Here is a 14,122-nt window from a genome sequence, read left to right as displayed (position 1 = left end):
CTCGATGCGGACGGAGCCCGGGCCGGGCCATGGGGATCCTCAGCATCACGGACCAGGTCAGTCCTCCTGTCCTTTCCCGCTTCCTCTCTCCAGGTCCCGGCGCTGCCGCCACGCGAGTCCGGGGATGTGCGGCCTAGGCTGGGCCCGAGCCCCGGGCTTCCGCGGTTCCCGCCCCACCCCGCGCTCCCCTCAGCTGAGCCGGTGTCCTTGGGGGCCTGGCGACCCGCGAGACACCGCAGGAACCCCCTTCGGCCAGGACCCTAGAGCAGAGCCCCTCTAGCGACGCCCCCCTCAAACCTGATGTCTTCCTGCCCCCCCTTCTGGGTTCCGCTCCGGCCCGCTCCCTGAACACCGGTTCTCCCTGCAGCCGCCCCTGGTCCAGGCCATCTTTAGCCGAGATGTGGAGGAAGTGCGTTCCCTCCTCTCGCAGAAGGAGAACATCAATGTGCTGGTGAGTTGAGATCAGGGAGGATGGCTAGCCGGTAATCTGGGCCCTGGTGTTCTGGACCCCTCCCAACTAGCGGGGCGGCTCCGTGTTCTCCTCGGTTCGGATGAAGCCACAGCTCTTTCGACCCCGGGATGGGCGTCCACTCTACCTTTGGGGATGGAGAGCAGGTTAGATTCTGAGCACAGATCAGCGGGGCCGAGGATGTCCAGAAACGGTGTTCTCATTTGAACCATCAGTGTCTGCAGCACCTCCTCCCCTCTTGGAAGGAGATTGTTTCACTAGCCCCTTGCTTGGCCCTGACCCCCCTGACTCCACCCTCCCTAGGTCCTTGCTTTGACCCAGGATTGGGATTTAGGAGGCTGCAGAACCTATGGAAAGAGGTTGTGGGGAAAGACCTGGGTTGAGGTCCTCCATAGTTCACCCCCACAGTTGCTCCTCTTTTTTGCCTTCCCAGGACCAAGAGAGGCGAACCCCACTGCATGCTGCTGCCTATGTAGGCGATGTCCCCATCCTCCAGTTGCTACTGATGTCAGGTGAAAGTGGGGAGCTGGAAGGTGTGGCACCTAGGGAGGGGACCTGAGGGGAGGAGTCTCTTTTTTCAGTATCCAAGGATTATTCCCTGGTGCTGGGTCCAGGCGAGGCTACAACTCCATCCCGATTCCCTGGCCTGATTACTGGCTTCCTTCCCTACCTCTTCTTCACCTCCCCTCAAAGGAGGAAATTTTATCCCCACAGGTGCTAATGTCAACGCTAAGGACACACTGTGGCTGACCCCTCTTCATCGTGCTGCTGCCTCCCGAAATGAGGTACAGGTCTCCCACCACCTTTCACTCTTCCAAAAAGGATAAGTTGATTAAAGGTGGAGGTTAAGGGTTGGAGAGCATTAGTCCTCTGCACTACAAGCTGGTCTAAGCTAGGGTAGAGAGAAGACCAGACCTTGACTCCTCCCTCTTACCCCTAGAACTGGCTGGTAAGGGGGTGTTGCCAGCTGAGTGGTGCCAGCTGATGTGACGTCAGGGAAGAGCTTAACACTGGGCTGGCAGACTGCAGGGGGCCCTGCTGCCAGGCCTGAGTGACTCATCCCTCCCTGGGGGGCCACCTTGGAGTCTGATCCCACTCTGGGCACTGAGGTTTTTTCCCTTGTGATGGAGGGATGGGAGTAGTGATCTGTTGCATCCCTGCCCCTCAATCTGCATGAAAGTTGACAGCATAGGAGTCAAACATGCCCCTCAGTTCAGTCTGTCAACCCTGGAGAGTGGGAAAAGGAGACTTCTCTCTTGGTTAAACAGTCATTTCCCTGGTTCCGGCCACCAGGGAAGGGGAGGGCCATTTTAGCCTGGGTTTTGGAGAGGAACCAGTATCTGTTTGCTTACCTAGGTAATGAAAATGCTTTTGATGCCTATGGAAGGGTTGAAGGAAGGCATTTGGGGCATTAACGTCACAGGATTGTTTATCTTTCCTAGAACTGGTAGGGGATTGGGATCCTCTACATGTATGGATTTGCTTGGTAGTGGCTATATGTGTGGGCAAAGATTTTCAGGGTCTGGGTTGAGGTACGATACTAAGTGGCTTAAGGAAGAGCAAGGAATCCACGATTTCTTCAGCAAGGTAGGGAAGATTTGAAGCTCCAAGAGGATCCAGAAGAAGGTATCGAGAGGCCAGATATGTTGGAAAAAAGAAATGTGCGGGAGTGAGATGGGGCCACATGTGCCATGCTGACCTATTTTTTCCTTCGTTTCCTATTGTTTACCTCCTGCTCCCCCTCTGTCATCTCTCTTATCCCCTGCTCTTCTACAGAAGGTGCTGGGGCTGCTGCTGGCACATTCAGCAGATGTGAATGCCCGGGACAAGCTGTGGCAGACACCATTGCACGTGGCTGCCGCCAACCGGGCCACCAAGTGTGCCGAGGCTCTGGCACCCCTGTTGAGCAGCCTCAACGTGGCTGACAGGAGCGGACGCAGTGCCCTGCACCACGCAGTGCATAGTGGGCACCTAGAGGTGAGGATCTCTGTCAGTTCACGTCTATCCTAGTGCCTTCCCTTTCCTTCCTACTCACCTTCCCTGGTTTCTGGGCTGTCAGGCCTAAGGCCTAGGGAGAAAAAGCCTGGATGGTTATGTGAGTACTTGGGCTCAAGCGCCGAATAAGTGGTCAAGTTAGATGAGAATTCTTGACTTGAACTTTAGGAGGGTGGTAAACTCTGTGGAGACACATGGAAAATGTTCGCATATATGCCTTTTTTCTGAAGTAAGAGTCCATGTCTTTCAATACATTTTCAAGACATTTCAAAATAGTTTAAGAACCATCAGATCACCTGAAGAGACTCACTTGAGTTTCTCTCAGACTTCCATATCTGTGTAGGATCTCCTTAGTACCTGCTTCCTCTGTTCCCTCTAGTTCTCCAGATTGTTCTGCTCAGGAGCAAAGACATTAGGTTGCTTCAGCCTTTTCGGGAGCTGAGGCCTCTGCTCGTACGTACATTGAACGCACGAACCTGGCTTTGAACAGGTGTCTTTCATATCTTGATACAGACGGTGAACCTACTCCTCAACAAGGGAGCCAGCCTAAATGTCTGTGACAAAAAGGAGCGTCAGCCTCTGCACTGGGCAGCTTTTCTAGGTGAGACAGGATTCACAGGAAGAGCAGGAGTTTGACATTTAGGATTCCTAGGGCAGAAGAGGGGGTTGCAGCCTTCAAAAAGAGGCCCTCAGGGCCTTAGGAGTTCACCCTCCTTAAGAGCATCCCCTCTTCCCAGGGCATTTGGAGGTCCTGAAACTGTTGGTGGCACGGGGAGCAGACCTTGGCTGCAAGGATCGCAAGGGCTATGGGCTACTCCATACAGCTGCTGCCAGTGGTCAGATTGAAGTGGTGAAGTACCTGCTCCGGATGGGGGCCGAGGTCAGAGTGCTGAGCATGGGGGTTGTGGGTGGACAAAAGGCAGGGAGTTGGAGGTCAGAGTCTGTTATCTAGATATAAAGGTGTGGTTTTGGGAGGCATGGAAGATGTTATGAGAAGGTCCGAATGATGCTTACCTTAAGTAACAGTGCCCTCGGTCTTTTGGGTCAAGGACCTGAGGGGGCTGAGGCAGTTGTTGGATTTCTGGGATTCTCTAGGCTGTCTGTTTAAACTGATACCTCCCTTACCCCCTTACCCTCACCCCTGGAAATCCAGATCGATGAGCCCAACGCTTTTGGAAACACAGCTTTACACATCGCTTGCTACCTGGGCCAGGATGCTGTGGCTATTGAGCTGGTGAATGCAGGAGCCAATGTCAACCAGCCGAATGACAAGGGCTTCACGCCACTACATGTGGCTGCAGTCTCCACCAATGGCGCTCTCTGCTTGGAGCTGCTGGTCAATAACGGGGCTGATGTCAACTACCAGGTGCCTGAAGGGAATGAGGCTGAGACCAGTGGGGAGAGGAGCCTGGCTCTGGGGGTCCTGACCATATCTTCCCCTCTAGATAACTCTCTGGGGAGTTGTCCACTTGCTGCCTGGGTTGAGCAGATCTTGCCAGGGACCAGGGAGTGTGGGCTAAGAAGATGTCCGTATGACCACGCCATCCTCAGAGATGTGTCCTTTGGAAGGGGGAACAGGGCATTCTCTGCTTTGCCCTGAAAAACAACCAGCCAACCAACCAACCAACCAAACAAACAAACAAAAAACATGTTTCCACAGAGCAAAGAAGGGAAAAGTCCTCTGCACATGGCTGCCATCCATGGCCGTTTCACCCGCTCCCAGATCCTCATCCAGAATGGTATGGCCTCAGGGACTTTGTGCTCCCTTCCCTTCCCCTAGAGAACTCATCTTTAGAAACCGCTTTTCTTCCTTATTCCACCTCCCACCCTATCTTCATTGGGATGAGTACTTGGAGCTCTGAGCTAGGCACCTATGGAAATGGCCCTGCTCTGCCTGCCCCGTCCCTTAAGGCTTATGAACAAGATAACAGATGTAGATAACACATGCTTATCCTAGCAGCTGGCATGTACTGAGCACTCAGAACGTAGCTAACTGTTGTGAGTGGTCTGAAGCCTAAGGTCAGTCTGAGTTTGTATGTGTGTTCATCCCCCTCAGGCAGCGAGATTGATTGTGCTGACAAATTTGGGAACACGCCACTGCACGTGGCCGCTCGCTATGGACACGAGCTGCTCATCAGCACCCTTATGACCAATGGCGCAGATACCGCCCGGTGAGTCAGGACCCCTAGCCCCACTTCTAGGCTGCCTCAGATCTGTACAGATCACATCAAACATGGAGGCACGAAGAAACTTGCCAAAGGGAAGCTCACGATCTCCTAGGCTGATGATGGGCCGCTGAAAAGAGGTCTCTTAACTGGTCCATCCTTGACCCAAAGGCTGAGTCCCAACTTCTCCCCCAGGCGCGGCATCCACGACATGTTCCCCTTGCACTTAGCTGTTCTCTTTGGATTCTCTGACTGTTGTCGTAAGCTTCTTTCCTCAGGTATGTGCTGACCGATTGCGGGTTGGGCAGGTGTATAGTGTTGCAGAGGCCTTTCCTCTCTGCTCAGCACCCTCAGATGGGATCTCTGGCTGTTCTGGCCCTGCAGGTCAGCTGTACAGCATTGTATCTTCACTCAGCAATGAACACGTGCTTTCAGCTGGGTTTGACATCAATACGCCTGATAACCTTGGCCGCACCTGTCTTCATGCTGCTGCTTCTGGAGGGTGAGTTCTCTTCCCTCTCCTGCAGATCTTGAGAAGAGAATTGGGCAAGGGTCGGCCCCTCTTTTTCCTGCCCAAATCTCCCCTTCTCACAGTGAGAGCAGTCACAGTAGAAGGGGCTGTCTAGTTCCATCCTTCCTTAGCCCCTCCCTGTGCCTGTGGCTTCTCCTTGAGGCTCTCTTAAACCTCATCTTCCTTTTTAGGAATGTTGAATGTCTTAATTTGCTGTTGAGCAGTGGAGCTGACTTGAGGAGAAGAGACAAATTTGGAAGGTGTGTTGATGTGCAGGGGTGTACATAGGGATTGTCTGATTAGAGAGAGAAATGATAGAATGAGGGGTGGGGAGTTAGAGACTAAGTGAGGAGAATATTACAGAGCAGCTTTTGGCTGCACATCTGAGTGCATTTGGATCTGTCCCTGATTCTTCTGCCCTCCCTCCTCCACTTCTTTCCAGGACCCCACTGCACTATGCAGCCGCCAACGGCAGCTACCAGTGTGCTGTAACACTGGTAACTGCTGGGGCAGGCGTCAATGAGGCTGACTGTAAAGGCTGCTCTCCCCTCCACTATGCTGCCGCCTCCGACACCTACAGGAGGTGAGACTCCCACTTTGGCCCTCTCAACCCCACTCACCTCCCTGAGCCTTCCCCTGATTTCTTCACTCTCCCTCCCACAGAGCGGAACCCCACTCATCTTCTAGCCACGATGCTGAAGAGGATGAGCCACTGAAGGAGTCCCGTAGGAAGGAGGCCTTCTTGTGAGTAGCTGAGAAGACCTCTGGGTTGCTCTTGCCCAGCAGTGCCAACTCTGGTCCTCTTATTCTCACACCCATTGTGAATCCCACCACCACACTTCTGCTGCCGTGTTGTCGGTCAGCCAGCAGTGTTTGGAGCACTCTTAACTTAGTCCTGGACTAAGCATCGTGAATAAAGACAAAAGTATGAGGCTTAGTTCCTTCCCTCAAGGAATGGATGGTTCCTTGAGAGGATCAGGAAAACCAAATACAAAATCATTTGTTTATTCTACAAGCATCAATTGAGTAATTACTTATTAAATACCAAGTACTGTTCTAGGTACTAAGGATAAAAAATGAATTACCCCAAATTTCTGCTTTTTGAAAGATACCTGAAAGGGGACTTAAACATTCTAATGTAAGATGTTAATAATAGGAGAAACTGGGTACAGAATATTTGGGAGCTCTGTACTATCGTCACAGTTTTTCTCTAAACCTAAGATTATGCTTAAATAAAAGGTTCAGTTTTTAAAAAACAGGTACTTACAATCCAAGAGGCTCAGCTCTGTGACCTTTGGCAAGTAACTTAATCTCTCTGTCCCTCAGTTTCCTCAACCATAGTAGGGATAAGACTGGTATCTACCTCATAGGATCATTATGAGGATTACACGATTAAATGCACATGAAGTACCTAGAAGAACAGTGCTTGAAACATAGCAAGTGCTAAGTACTGTATCATCACTATTAGCACAAGTACTACTAAGCTATAAGAAGGGTGCCAAGGGAATACAGAGCAGGAGGCACCTACCTGGGAAGATTGGGGAAGGCCTCCCAGAGAAGGGGATGCAGGGGCCAAGCTTGAAATGAGTAGACTTCAGTTGGGCTGAGAGGAGAAGGCATTTCAGGCAGGGGATCAGCGTGCCTGGAGATGAGGGGAGAGTGTCAATCAGCAGGAGGTTGGTAACTGGCACTTGCACTCTAGGTTCTCTAGGAGAGTGTTCAAAGGATAAAGGAAGGCATTGAAGCCAGAGTGGTTCCCGGCAGACCTGGCAGAGGGGTGGGTCTGGAGCTAGGGTCAAAAGGGCAGGAGTTAGCCTACCTAGAGCAGGCTGGGTGTCGGCCAGCTAGGCCTGGAGGGGCTCCCTTGCCCCTCTCCTCTCCTTCTCCCAGAACTGTGCCCTCCAGGACTGGGCCTGTCCCCGCCTCACAGTCTGCTTCTGCCCCCAGCTGTCTGGAGTTCTTACTGGATAATGGTGCAGACCCCTCCCTGCGGGACAGGCAGGGCTACACAGCTGTGCACTATGCAGCCGCCTATGGCAACAGACAGAACCTCGAACTGGTATGTCTGGGATCTAGCCTGGGATAGGGGAGGCAGGGGCAGGGCACACAGTCTACCTTTGTCTTTGTGGATTCTGGGACCAAGGGATGACTGAATTAAATGTGGTCTTTAGATCCAGGGACTCGGGCTTACTGTGGATGAGGAGCAGGGGTAATATCTTGGGAGTTCCCAAACCTCAGCATCTCCTGCCCTGTCCATTGCAGCTCTTAGAAATGTCCTTTAACTGCCTGGAGGATGTGGAGAGCACCATTCCAGTCAGCCCTTTGCACTTAGCTGTGAGTCTCAGCTTTTTCCTTTTGCCTGCCTTGTCCCTACCTGCCCCAGGTCCACACATAGGTACACGCACTTGTGACTCTGTCCTTGGCTTCTGCCTTCTTGCAGGGACATGGCAAGCAGGCAGTGACCTAGAGAGGGGAGGGGGATAGTGCATGTTAGAGCCTGAGGGGCCTGAGGAGCTCGTGGGGAGGGCTGCTGCCTGAAGTTTCCCCGTGGGCTCCAAGAGCAGAGTGGGGCAGTGTCCCGAGCGATATCCATTGGTTGCCTGTACCATCCCCCTACCAGGCCTACAACGGTCACTGTGAAGCCCTGAAGACACTGGCTGAGACGCTGGTGAACCTGGATGTAAGGGACCACAAGGGCCGGACCGCGCTCTTCCTGGCCACTGAGCGAGGCTCTACTGAGTGTGTGGAGGTGCTTACGGCCCACGGCGCCTCTGCCCTCATCAAGGAGCGCAAGCGCAAGTGGACACCCCTGCACGCTGCTGGTTCGTATGCCCTTTAGGCTGCTCTCTCCCATTGCCACGCCAGGCCTTGGAGACTGGTCCTCAATCCTTCCTGAATGGGATTGGGGTTGAGAGGAAGTGGGGTGAGGAGGATGGAAACATCATGTCCTGGTTCCTATACCCTTGCCCCATAATCTCCACCCTCGAACCATTTAGCCTGGACCTGGCCTCCTTCCCTTTGACCATGCCCTGACACAGGCCCCCTTTCCTTCTAGCTGCCTCTGGCCACACTGATTCCCTGCACTTGCTGATTGACAGTGGGGAACGAGCTGACATCACAGATGTCATAGATGCCTATGGACAGTGAGTGTGGGCCAGGGGTGGGGTGCAGGATTTTCCGTTCCTGCCAGGCCCTCAACCTTTCTTCTGCCCCCTCTGTAGAACCCCACTGATGCTGGCCATCATGAATGGCCATGTGGACTGTGTACATCTGCTGCTAGAGAAAGGATCCACAGCTGATGCTGCTGACCTCCGGGGCCGCACTGCCCTCCACCGTGGGGTGAGTGAGCTCCTGGGTCGGGTTGCTCAGAGCCAGGCCTGGATGTGGGAGCACAGGACTCACCAACAGTAGAACATCAGATTGTCCAGCAGGTGGGCCAGGATTTTGTGCCCAGGGTCTTATAGGATTTCACTGCATTTGCTCCAGGATGACTACCTGACATCTGCAGCTGATTTCCCTGATTACCTTGCTTTGTAATCACATGCAGCCACCTATACACGCCCCCAGACTACCCCAAAATACTCTGCTATCCCTGTCCCATTGGATAATGATGCCACTACCTTGGTCCTTCTTCACTATCACCTGTCCTAAAGCTGCCTCCCCCTCATCCCACAAGATTCTTTTATCCCTTAGTCTCCTTACTCTGCATTATTTCCCATTCCAGAGCACTAGGATTCACTCTCACCATCCTGATTGTACATAGAGAGTGGAGAAAGGAGATGCTGATCTCTAACACTTAGAATCATTGTAAAGACTAGGATTGGAGCCCTGGATGTGGTTCTTACTCCTGTGCCAGCCCCAGTGACTGGCCATTGGAAAGGGAGTGGCTCCTCACCTCCACTCTCCACCCCCATGTCACCCACAGGCAGTGACTGGCTGTGAGGATTGCCTGGCTGCCCTGCTGGACCATGATGCATTTGTGCTGTGCCGAGACTTCAAGGGCCGCACACCCATTCACCTGGCCTCGGCCTGTGGCCACACTGCAGTCCTGCGAACCCTGCTGCAGGCCGCCCTTTCCACAGACCCCCTGGATGCTGGGGTGGATTACAGCGGATACTCGCCCATGCACTGGGCCTCCTACACTGGTACAAGTCTGGAGCCTTTGCAAGCACAGGAATGTGCACAGAGACTGAGGACCAGTGGGTTGAGGGAGGGACCTGGTTTGATCTGGATCTGGGAGTGGAATGGAGTGTCAGGAGGTGGGACAGGACAGATGTAGGGTACCTTACTGTCATTTCTCTCCATCACCATTCTTCTTCATATCCAGGACATGAAGATTGTCTGGAGTTGTTACTTGAACACAGCCCATTTTCATACCTGGAAGGAAACCCCTTCACTCCTTTGCACTGTGCAGTGTAAGTCACTTCCTACACCTCAGCCACGCTCAAGGGTCTGTGACTTGGGCAGTCCAATTCCCTTGCCCCTCCTGCTGAGCCATCCTCTTCCCCCAGAATTAATAACCAGGACAGCACCACAGAGATGCTGCTGGGAGCTCTGGGTGCCAAGATTGTGAACAGCCGAGATGCCAAAGGACGGTGAGTGGCAGAAGGCAGGAGAAACCTGTGTTTCTCTGGCCTCTTTATGCTTAAGTGGAAGATCCTTCCCTATCTCACTCTGCCTTGACCTCCCCGTAGGACCCCTCTTCACGCCGCTGCCTTCGCGGACAATGTCTCTGGGCTCCGGATGCTACTGCAGCATCAGGCCGAGGTGAACGCCACTGACCATACTGGCCGCACTGCGCTCATGATGGCGGCTGAGAACGGGCAGACCGCTGCTGTGGGTGTGTAGGGGCTGTGTATGGAAGGGAGGAGCTTCCCTTGGGTTTTTGCAAGATGGGTCAGCCCTGCTTGTAGGGTTCAGGAAACTGGCGGTTTTGGGTGCTTTACCCTCTGAAGACGGGATGCAAAGTATATGCAGATAGGAGGGTGGAGAACCCAAATGTTCTTGCGGAGAGGTGTCAGTCCCTCTCTGTCCCCTTTCTCTTATAGAATTTCTGCTGTATCGAGGGAAGGCAGACCTTACTGTGCTGGACGAGAACAAGAACACTGCCCTCCACTTGGCTTGTAGCAAGGTACTGCCTGGAGTGGTAGTGATGAGGGCTGCATAGGGCAGAGCTTGAAGAGGGCTGGGACGGGCTTGATAGGAGGTGGGATACTTCTTTGTCTCCCGCTGCCACACTCCCTAACTCCTCCTCTATGGCCTGTCATGCTTCTACTTCACAAATCTCCACTCTCTGTTCCTCTCCCTCAGGGCCATGAGAAATGTGCTCTCATGATCCTGGCAGAAACCCAAGACCTTGGCCTTATCAATGCTACCAACAGTGCGCTGCAGATGTGAGTGCCCAGGGAAGGGGGCTCCTGGCTGGGGGAGGCAGGTGGGTGAAGAAAGAGCCACCTGCATTCCAGGGGCTCTCTGGAGCTCACAGTGTTTGCTTAGTGCCCTTGCTACTCTGGCTGGGGGTAGAAGGTCAACTTGGCCTTCCACTGACTTCATGCTCCTTCTCTTCCCTTTCTTCCAAGGCCACTCCACATTGCTGCCCGGAATGGTCTAGCTTCTGTGGTACAGGCCCTGCTGAGTCGTGGGGCCACAGTGCTGGCTGTGGATGAAGAAGGTGGGTGGGGTCTGGAGCCCCCATCCCTCTTGGGTTTGGGGTCAGGGACATTCTTTAGGAGGTGACTTAAACTTGTTATAAACTGGGTATTCTTCCCAAGGGAACTCTTCAGAACAGGGACCCAACACCGACATGTTAGAGTCTCTGAAGGGAGTCTTCCAGAACTAGGTGGAGCCAGAAGGGTCATCAGGGAGATCCTCTGTACCCCTCAGTGTCCTGTTGCCCGTGTTCCGCCCTTAGCCCCACACTTCAGCAGTCCGTCTGTCAGCCTGCCTAGGCCCTTATGGACCTCAATTTCTGGCCTGCCTTGGCTCCCTCCACAGATAAGAGAGCTCAGGACCCCAGAGAAGGTGAATGGGGACTCAGGGATACAGGACCTTAGTTCTCCCCCTTGCCCTGCAGGTCACACTCCAGCACTGGCCTGCGCTCCCAACAAAGATGTGGCAGACTGCCTGGCCTTGATCCTTTCCACCATGAAGCCTTTCCCACCCAAGGACGCCGTTAGTCCTTTCAGCTTCAGCTTGCTCAAGAACTGCGGCATCGCAGCAGCCAAGACGGTGGGTGGCTGTGGGGCCCTGCCCCACGGGGCCTCCTGCCCCTACAGCCAGGAGCGGCACGGCGCCATTGGGCTAGACGGCTGCTACTCTGAGTAGCCCCCTTCCAGTGTCCCTCTCCCTACTGGTGGCTTGATATCTTATTCTATTTATTTAGAAAAAGTCTATACATTTAGGGCACTTTAAAGGAGAACACGACTGGGTTGGAGGGCGGAGGGGGGAAAAAAAGCACTGGGGAGCAGCCGCTCACCCCTTTGCCACACCATCCCGGCCTGGCAGGGGTCTGGGACTGACAGGGAGCACCCCAGGCCCTTGGTACCCCAAGGGCAGCCCCTTCTGCCAAGTGTCCCAAAATGATTGCTAAATGCCTGGTTCCTCTTCTCTTTTACCCCATCTCTCAGTTCCCCCTTTCTGCTGCCAGCTCCCCAACCTCTTCCCTCTGACTCTCCTCTCTGTGTCCCCCGGCCCCTCCTGCCAGGCAGATCCCCTCTTCTTCCATACCCATCACTGCCTCCCTGCTCGGCCGGCTCCTCCATCCCCGCAGCAGTGAGAAGCCTTAATTTCTGGTACTGTGTGAGCACTCTGGGGGTGTCCCCCTCCCCCTTCAGGGGCAGCTAGCGGACAAGGGGGGAGGGTATTTAGCACTGGGGCCTGGAGCTTTACCCCCACTTCTGTACCCCATCACCCCTAAAGTTCAAATGCAAAACACTTGAAGCAGCAACTACTGTACCTGGGCCCCAATCCTGTACTCTCCCCTGGCTCCTCATATGCAAATCAAGGGCTGGTTCTGCCCCCACAGCCTGCCCCTCTCTGCTTTCCTGGCCTGGCCCCCTAACCACGCACTTTAACCTCGCTTCTTTCTTTTATCTTCTTTTGGGAGGGCAGAGCCTCTGGCCGTTCCCTCCCTGGCTCTCCTCTCCCTTAACTCTGAGGCTTGTCATGAATTTTTAAGTAAGCATTTTATCCTTTAGGGGAAGAAACAAATTAATTTCCTGCGCATTTCAAAACCACAGCCCTAGTATGTCCTATGTGTTTCAGGCATGTGTTTGCATGTGTGTGGAGAGAGGGACCATGTTCTTCCTCCTGTGCCCCCCAACTCCATAGTTCCTCTCTGCTCCCTGTCTGCCACCACCTTCCATTATGTCCAAGAGTACCCACTGCCCCCAGTCACTCCTGATCTGAAGCCAAAGATGGTGGGAGGGGCAGGGCAGACTAGGGACTGTGGCTACTAGGGACCCAGGCTTCCCCTCCAGTGTGAGGATGAAGCTCTGATCTAAGGAGCATCCAACAGACACTGCGGCTTGGTCCCTGCCTTCCCAGCAGCAGGGAGAGATGGGGTTGAACTAGGGGCTGCACTGAGAAGATTCCTCAAAGTGGCAACCCAAAAGCCAAACTGGGCCCGGGTGGGGGCAGTTTTTTCTCTAAATGTAGCATTGAATTTGGCCCTGGTCCCTTCAAATGCCCTGTCCATCCATCTCCTAGCTAAGCCTCCTGGACAGTTGGACCCGCTCCCACTCCCGTATCCCAGTGTTCCCTTCCTCACACTCAATACCTCAGCCCGGGGCCAAGACACAGAACTTGAATAGAGGTCATGCCCCCTCCACCCCCACAGTGCATCCTTGCCCAGTTTGGCTGCCATCAGTATTGTCCCCTGAGAACTGGACAGGCTTCGTTTACACAGAAGAGGGTCTCCCCGCAAGGGATCCCTCAGTCTCCTGCCCCTACCCACACTTGCTTTATTCACAGTCTTACCCATTTTTCACTTGTGGCCCCTGCAAATCTTGCCACCCTTGCCGAGGGTGGGCTGAGGGAAGAGGGGCCATCCCAGGGCCCCTCCCTCCCTAACAGATACCCTTAACCATACCTCATGCTGGTTCCCTAATGCCTGGGGTGTTTGTCCAAGTCCTTATTTTTTTTTATTTTTATTTTTTTTGGTCATGGCCCTTTTTATCCTCTCTGTGTGTCTTGCTTTCCCCACCCCTCAGTTCCTAAACCATTTCAAAGCTTCCTGATGACCATTATTGGTAAGAAGGATTGTGCAGCTTTTTAGTTTTTATTTTTGTTTTCAAAGCCAAAGGGCCTTGAGACGCCCTCTTGCCCACCTCCCTTCACACTCTGTCCTCCCCTGTATGACAATCAATGTGACCTCTCTTAAGGGCTGCAGCCCCCCACCCCTCATCCCCCATCCTGCTGGTTCTGCAGAGCTTGCCCCCAAACTTCGATTCTCTTCCTGGAATCTTCCCATTCCACCCCCTCCCTCTCATTTTGGTGCTGGGAATTAGGTGGTGGGGGGCAGGGGAACAGGAAGTTGGGACCTCCAGAGACGACTCTCGGGGTACCAGTCGTGTTCTCCTTTATCAACGTTTGGCAATGACAGGAAGAATTGGAGTATTTGTCGTGAGCCCCATTGTTTTGCTAGATGAGATTTCTGGTGGCTGCCCACTCCCTGCTGCCCCTTCAGCATACCTGTCAGCAGTGCTGAGTAGGTGGGGCCTCCTCTGTCCCTCCTCATGTGACTGTGAGGAGGCCTGGAAGACAAGCAGCCTCCTTTCCTTATGCCAAAGGAAATCCCACACCCTACCCCCGGGTTCTCCAGCCCCTAGTGTTTTTTGAAGCATTTTGACCATTCTCATGGCCACTGCATATTTATTTTAATGTTAATATTTTTTTAAACCTCTTTGACTTAAACGGGTGTGGAGAAGTAAAACAGGCAGAATGCCCCCCAATCTTCAGGGGGTAGGGTGGGGAGGAAACCTC

The 14,122-nt window shown here is 53.6% G+C and overlaps 1 protein-coding gene across 1 annotated transcript in view; it reads left to right on the top strand.

Moving 5' to 3' along the window:
* The first annotated feature begins 6 nt into the window (after positions 1–6).
* Positions 7–14,122, top strand: part of ANKRD52 (ankyrin repeat domain 52) — a 16,808-nt gene continuing 2,692 nt past the window's right edge. The window contains exons 1-28 of the mRNA XM_006908895.1: positions 7–56; positions 368–451; positions 903–981; positions 1,184–1,254; positions 2,246–2,446; positions 2,978–3,065; positions 3,202–3,344; positions 3,618–3,830; positions 4,125–4,203; positions 4,521–4,635; positions 4,825–4,907; positions 5,014–5,131; positions 5,332–5,400; positions 5,583–5,723; positions 5,804–5,884; positions 7,088–7,199; positions 7,403–7,474; positions 7,761–7,962; positions 8,196–8,283; positions 8,362–8,479; positions 9,066–9,285; positions 9,468–9,555; positions 9,652–9,735; positions 9,835–9,980; positions 10,189–10,271; positions 10,451–10,533; positions 10,720–10,811; positions 11,214–14,122. The exon at positions 11,214–14,122 is cut by the window's right edge and continues 2,692 nt beyond it. Of these exons, the coding sequence (XP_006908957.1) occupies positions 30–56; positions 368–451; positions 903–981; positions 1,184–1,254; positions 2,246–2,446; positions 2,978–3,065; positions 3,202–3,344; positions 3,618–3,830; positions 4,125–4,203; positions 4,521–4,635; positions 4,825–4,907; positions 5,014–5,131; positions 5,332–5,400; positions 5,583–5,723; positions 5,804–5,884; positions 7,088–7,199; positions 7,403–7,474; positions 7,761–7,962; positions 8,196–8,283; positions 8,362–8,479; positions 9,066–9,285; positions 9,468–9,555; positions 9,652–9,735; positions 9,835–9,980; positions 10,189–10,271; positions 10,451–10,533; positions 10,720–10,811; positions 11,214–11,464 (3,231 nt within the window). The 5' untranslated portion in view covers positions 7–29 and the 3' untranslated portion in view covers positions 11,465–14,122. The remainder of the gene's footprint in view (positions 57–367; positions 452–902; positions 982–1,183; positions 1,255–2,245; positions 2,447–2,977; positions 3,066–3,201; positions 3,345–3,617; positions 3,831–4,124; positions 4,204–4,520; positions 4,636–4,824; positions 4,908–5,013; positions 5,132–5,331; positions 5,401–5,582; positions 5,724–5,803; positions 5,885–7,087; positions 7,200–7,402; positions 7,475–7,760; positions 7,963–8,195; positions 8,284–8,361; positions 8,480–9,065; positions 9,286–9,467; positions 9,556–9,651; positions 9,736–9,834; positions 9,981–10,188; positions 10,272–10,450; positions 10,534–10,719; positions 10,812–11,213) is intronic.

This window comes from Pteropus alecto, unplaced genomic scaffold (assembly GCF_000325575.1).
Source record: "Pteropus alecto unplaced genomic scaffold, ASM32557v1 scaffold433, whole genome shotgun sequence".
Classification (NCBI taxonomy): Eukaryota; Metazoa; Chordata; class Mammalia; order Chiroptera; family Pteropodidae; genus Pteropus; species Pteropus alecto.
Note: the sequence above shows the minus strand (reverse complement) of the source record. Positions and strands in the feature narration are given on the sequence as shown.